The sequence below is a fragment of the Suricata suricatta genome, chromosome 12 (assembly GCF_006229205.1).
Source record: "Suricata suricatta isolate VVHF042 chromosome 12, meerkat_22Aug2017_6uvM2_HiC, whole genome shotgun sequence".
Lineage (NCBI taxonomy): Eukaryota > Metazoa > Chordata > Mammalia > Carnivora > Herpestidae > Suricata > Suricata suricatta.
This window is the reverse complement of record NC_043711.1, coordinates 2789821-2794361: the sequence shown is the minus strand read 5'-3', so window position 1 is coordinate 2794361 and position 4541 is coordinate 2789821. Positions and strand designations below refer to the sequence as shown.

At 60.5% G+C, this 4541-nt stretch overlaps 1 protein-coding gene across 1 annotated transcript in view; it reads right to left on the bottom strand.

Moving 5' to 3' along the window:
• The window catches only part of ANKRD24 (ankyrin repeat domain 24), a 16101-nt gene that overhangs the window by 8878 nt on the left and 2682 nt on the right, over positions 1–4541 (bottom strand). Inside the window, exons 2-7 of the mRNA XM_029916446.1 lie at positions 3491–3628; positions 3258–3388; positions 3093–3181; positions 2141–2205; positions 1654–1711; positions 1–112 (exon numbers count right to left, since the gene is read on the bottom strand). Of these exons, the coding sequence (XP_029772306.1) occupies positions 1–112; positions 1654–1711; positions 2141–2205; positions 3093–3181; positions 3258–3388; positions 3491–3628 (593 nt within the window). The remainder of the gene's footprint in view (positions 113–1653; positions 1712–2140; positions 2206–3092; positions 3182–3257; positions 3389–3490; positions 3629–4541) is intronic.

The following is a 4541-nucleotide window of genomic DNA, read 5'->3' as shown; positions in this document are numbered from 1 at the left end:
TCAAGGACAGTATCGCTCCCCAAGAGACCCCAGAGGCTCACCCGATCTCGGGGATTCAGCTGTGCCTTGAAGGAGCAAAGCACTTCTGAGCAGGAAACACAACCACCGGCCGCTGGAAAAAGAGGGAGGGTAGGTAGGTCGAGGTGTAACAGTTTCCGGGGGGCCTTCTGCCTGGTGTGGTTCTTATCCCTTACTTCGTGAGAAGTCCCTACCTTCCCTGGGAGGCCAAGAGCGAAGGTATGGCTCCCTATTTTACAGATGAGGACACTGAGGCCCACCCAGGTCCGTGGTCACCAGCAGGGTAAGAGATAGAGCCAGAGTTAGGTCCACTAACTCCCTAAGTCCTTTCCACGGTCCACCGTGGCTCTCTCTTAAGACGGATGTTTTTGGGGCGCCTGGGTGGCTCAGTTGGTTGAGCCTCCGACTTCAGCTCAGGTCAGGTCTCACGTTCATGGGTTCGAGCCCCGCGTCAGGCTCTGAGCCTGAGCTAGCTCAGAGCCTGGAGCTGCTTCCTGTTCTGTGTCTCCTTCTCTCTCTGCCCCTCCCCCTCTCATGCTCTGTCTCTCTCTGTATCAAAAATAAATAAAACATTTTAAAAAATTAGAAAAAAAAAGACGGACGTTTTGGCTAATTTTTACGTGTTTCCTCTCTGCTTTAGCCAGCATTTTGTGCCTCCCAGGGACCAAATCTCATACAGAGACTGTTAAGGTTTCCTGGAGGGATCAGATGTCAGCTGATACTGGGCAGGCTTCTGGGGAGGGGGGGTTGATGTGAATCTTGAAGGTGAAAAGGAGGAGGGGAGAGGTTTGTGAGGAGGCAAGAGCCGGGAAGTGAGAGAGCCTGGGAAGGTCACGGCAGGGGGAGACTGTGTGTGTGTGTGTGTCTGGAGCTGCAAGGAGGGAGGGAGGGTTGCATGCCGTCCCCCGCAATGTCAGCAAGCTCTGTGTCTGACTACCTGCTGTGTGCTCCTAGGGCCTTTGGTTTTCTGCTGCAATCCCAGTGCTTAGAACAGAGCCTGACACATGGTCAATGAAATGACCCGGTGACCTTCCAGGGCGTGACCACTAGGGGGCAGCACGCCCCAACTGCCGGGAAGGTTTAACCATCAATTAACGCCTCTCCCCCTCAAGCAAATCCAAATTTATTCCGTGTTCCCAAAAGGCCAGATGCTTCTTGAGTCGTTCCTGAGAGTCATTGCCTGACCTCATGGGCATGGTGGACAGATGCTGGGTTGGGCTCTGGCTCAAGCGGGCGCGCCCCTTGGCCTCCCTCAGGGAGGAGTTTGGATTCAATGATTATGAACGCTGCTTGGATCTTTGGCCTTCGTGAGGCCGCAGTCTGGTCACCGCCCTTACCACCACCGTCGTCCTAACCCAGGCCTGGTGCTTGGGGGGCAGGCTGCCTGAGTCTCCCCACTTTCTCATTGGTAAGCCTCAGTCACCTTGCCTGTCCAATGGGGTGGCTGTCCGGGGCTCAAAGTGTTGGTGAGGATTAATCGGAGCCTCGGGGACCTGCACACAGCAGGTATGTGGCGAGGATAAAGGAGGAAGGAGGCAGAACGCTCATGGTCAGTCCCCCAGGATCCGGGCTGCATAGTCCCAAGCCCAGCACCCTCTGGGTTGTGGTGGGCAGGGCTTAGCAGGCTGCACCCACCTGCATGGTGTAGGGCTGTCCACCCACTGCTGTCCACGACGTCCACCACACAGGACGCCTGGGGAGGGAGGGTGTGGGTCGGTGAGGTTCTCCGGGAAGGGACCTGCCCCTTCTCGGGCTCTGCTGCATTTCAGGCTCCCTGCCTCACCCTCCCTTCCCGCCCGCATGCCTGCACCACAGAGCCCGGCTCCTCATGGGACTCCCAGGTGGCTCTCCTGGCTTTTATGAAAATTGGGGACACAGAGGGCATCACTGGGAGCTCAGGAGCAGCTAGGGGCATGGGGGCTGGGTGAGAGTTCAGAGAATGGCTATAGCTAAAAACCCACCTAAGGTCTGGGGAGAAGCGGGGGATCAGGAGTAAAGGAGGCTACGACATACCAGGGAGTATCTGATGGGGGTGGGGTTTCGGTTCAGGGAATTGCTATAACTCAGGCGTGGGGGGAGTATCTCAGGTGAGGGGAGTATCTGACACAAGGAAGTAAATGACCTGTAGCAGCTGCTTCAAGCACTGCGGGTGCCCGTACTTGGCCGCCAGGTGGAGGGCATTGTAACCTGAAAGGCAGGGCTTGCTAGGGTTCCACATACTCACGGAGGCTCTGGCTGCCCCCCAAATCTGTGCCAACTACTCACGATGAGTTTCTCTGTGTCCAGTGAACTCCCCGACCCCCAGGGACTCCTCCCTGTAGCCGGAGACCCTCCAGGCCCCAGCTAGTCTGTGTCCCAGACACTCTAGTCCCCCCCGCGTCTCGGGCCCCAGGTCCCCAGCCGCTCTGCAGCTCCAGCAATGCCCCTCAGAACCCAGGTGTCCTGTGCGTCCCTGCGGATCCATAAACCCTGCGATCCCGCAGGCCACCCTGTCGTGGATGCACCACAAATCCCCGACCGCTCCACACACCCTGGCTCCAGGCCTCCTTCGATGCCCCAACGGTTCCGACGGGGCTGTGCGCCACCCCTCCCACCCCTGGGCACCTCCCGAGCCCCAGCTGCTCCCTTCGGCGGGCGTTCTACCTCAGACATTCCCCCAGAGCCCTAGTTAAGTCATACACTCAGATTCTCCCTTGGCTCAGCTACTCCCAGCGACCCCTTACCCCAGCCAGTCCACAGATGCCAGATCCTCCCCCGCCGCCAAATCCTGCTTGTGACCCCTCCATCCCCAAGCACTCGCGCGCCCAGGTAACCCCCTGCTCCAGGGACTCCCTCTGACGTAACCACTACCTGAGTCCTGGCCACTGCCCAGCCACAAGCCATCCACTCACCTTGCTTGTCTTTTCTTGCGCACTGCAGCCTGACATGTCCCTGTGCCTCCCTGGGGGGCACCGAAAGGAACCCCCGCTTGTTCAGCAGGTCGCTGAAGCCATGGCGCGGGGCCTGACGGGACCTGCAGGCTGGGCCCCTGGTCTGACTTCCTCATCCCTCCCCCGGGGCCCAGCAGGCAGTACCTGCCCCGTCGGTGCTCATGACGTTGGCGCCCTGTGCCAGCATCACCTCTAGGCAGCTGGCTGCACCCCTCATGGCAGCCAGGTGGAATCTGGAGGTCAGAGGCCAGGGATCAGCTGCGGGACGGCCACCCCTCGTCCCCCGCGCCCCCAGGGTGGGGCACTCACGCGGACTTGCCCTCGGGGTCCAGCTTGGTGGGCACCAGCCCCTTGCGGGTGAGGAGAGAGGCCACGCGAGCTGCATCATCGTTTTCCACGGCCTGGATCAGTCGCTCGTCACTTTTGCCCCACTCCTGGCTCTGCGGGGCACACCAGAGGAGAGTGGGGCCGGGCGACCGCTGCCCCCTCCCGGCCCCCCCTGGCCTGGCGCCAGGCCTCACTCCCTGCCCTTGGGCACTTGCCTGGCGCCTGCCTCGGGCTGCCGGCATCGGGATGGGGCAGGGGCCGCAGGGCGGGCAGGAGCCAAGGTCAGTGGGGCTGAGCCGCAGCTGCAGGCGGAGGTGGTCCTGGGTGGGGGTCTGACACCGCATGGCCCAACCCTACATCCCCAGGTCCACACAACACCCACTACGTCATTGTCCCGTTAAATTCTCCCCTGAATCAGCCCCCAGCATCTTCCCAGAAATTGTCCCCAGCCAGGCCTTCAGTGAAAGCCACCCTTCCAACCATCACCCCACCCCCACTATCTTCCCGGAGGAACCCCTAAAAGGTCCTTTTAAAGTCTCCCGGGACCATCTGTCATCTATCCTTCTTGAACTGTCCCTGAGATGCCACAACTGTGCCCCAAACGTCCCAAGATCTGTTCTAAAAAAAAACTTAGCGTGACATGCATTCCAAAATGTCTTCCCCAAATTCCTGAAGTTTCTCCAAAATCATCCCCCAAATGACCCCAACATCTGCCTTAAAAATGTCCTTCCAAAGAAAAAAAAGTCCCTTGAATGTTCTCTGAAATTATTCTCCAAATGTCAATGTATCTTCCCGAAAACGGTTCCTTATAGTCCAAAACTGGTCCCCGAAACTGTCCCTCCAAATGCCCTCTAATTTTCCAGCGTCCCCTTCTCAAAGCTGCCTTCCAAAACATCCCCAAGTCTCCCCAAACGTCCATCCCCCAGCCTCTGCCCCCCTCCCCTCACTGCGTCCTTCCCCGGGTCTGGGGGCGGGGGTGCAGGCCTGGCCCAGCCAGGGGCGGGGAGGGGCGGGGCAGGGAGGGGAGAGCAAGGGCCCGAGCCCCGCCCGCTCCCGCGCCCCTTCCCCTGGCCCTACCGCGCAGGAGGCGGCGGCGCACACGCACAGCTGCTTCATGGCGGCCAGGGCGCCAGGTGCCCGGCTCGGTGCTCCGGGAGGCCACCGGACCGGAGGGGGGGGGCCCGGAGGGAGGGGCAGGGACGCCCGCGGGAGGGGCCGGAGGGGGCCGAAGGGAGGGGCCAGAGGTGGCTGGAGGGAGGGGCTGGA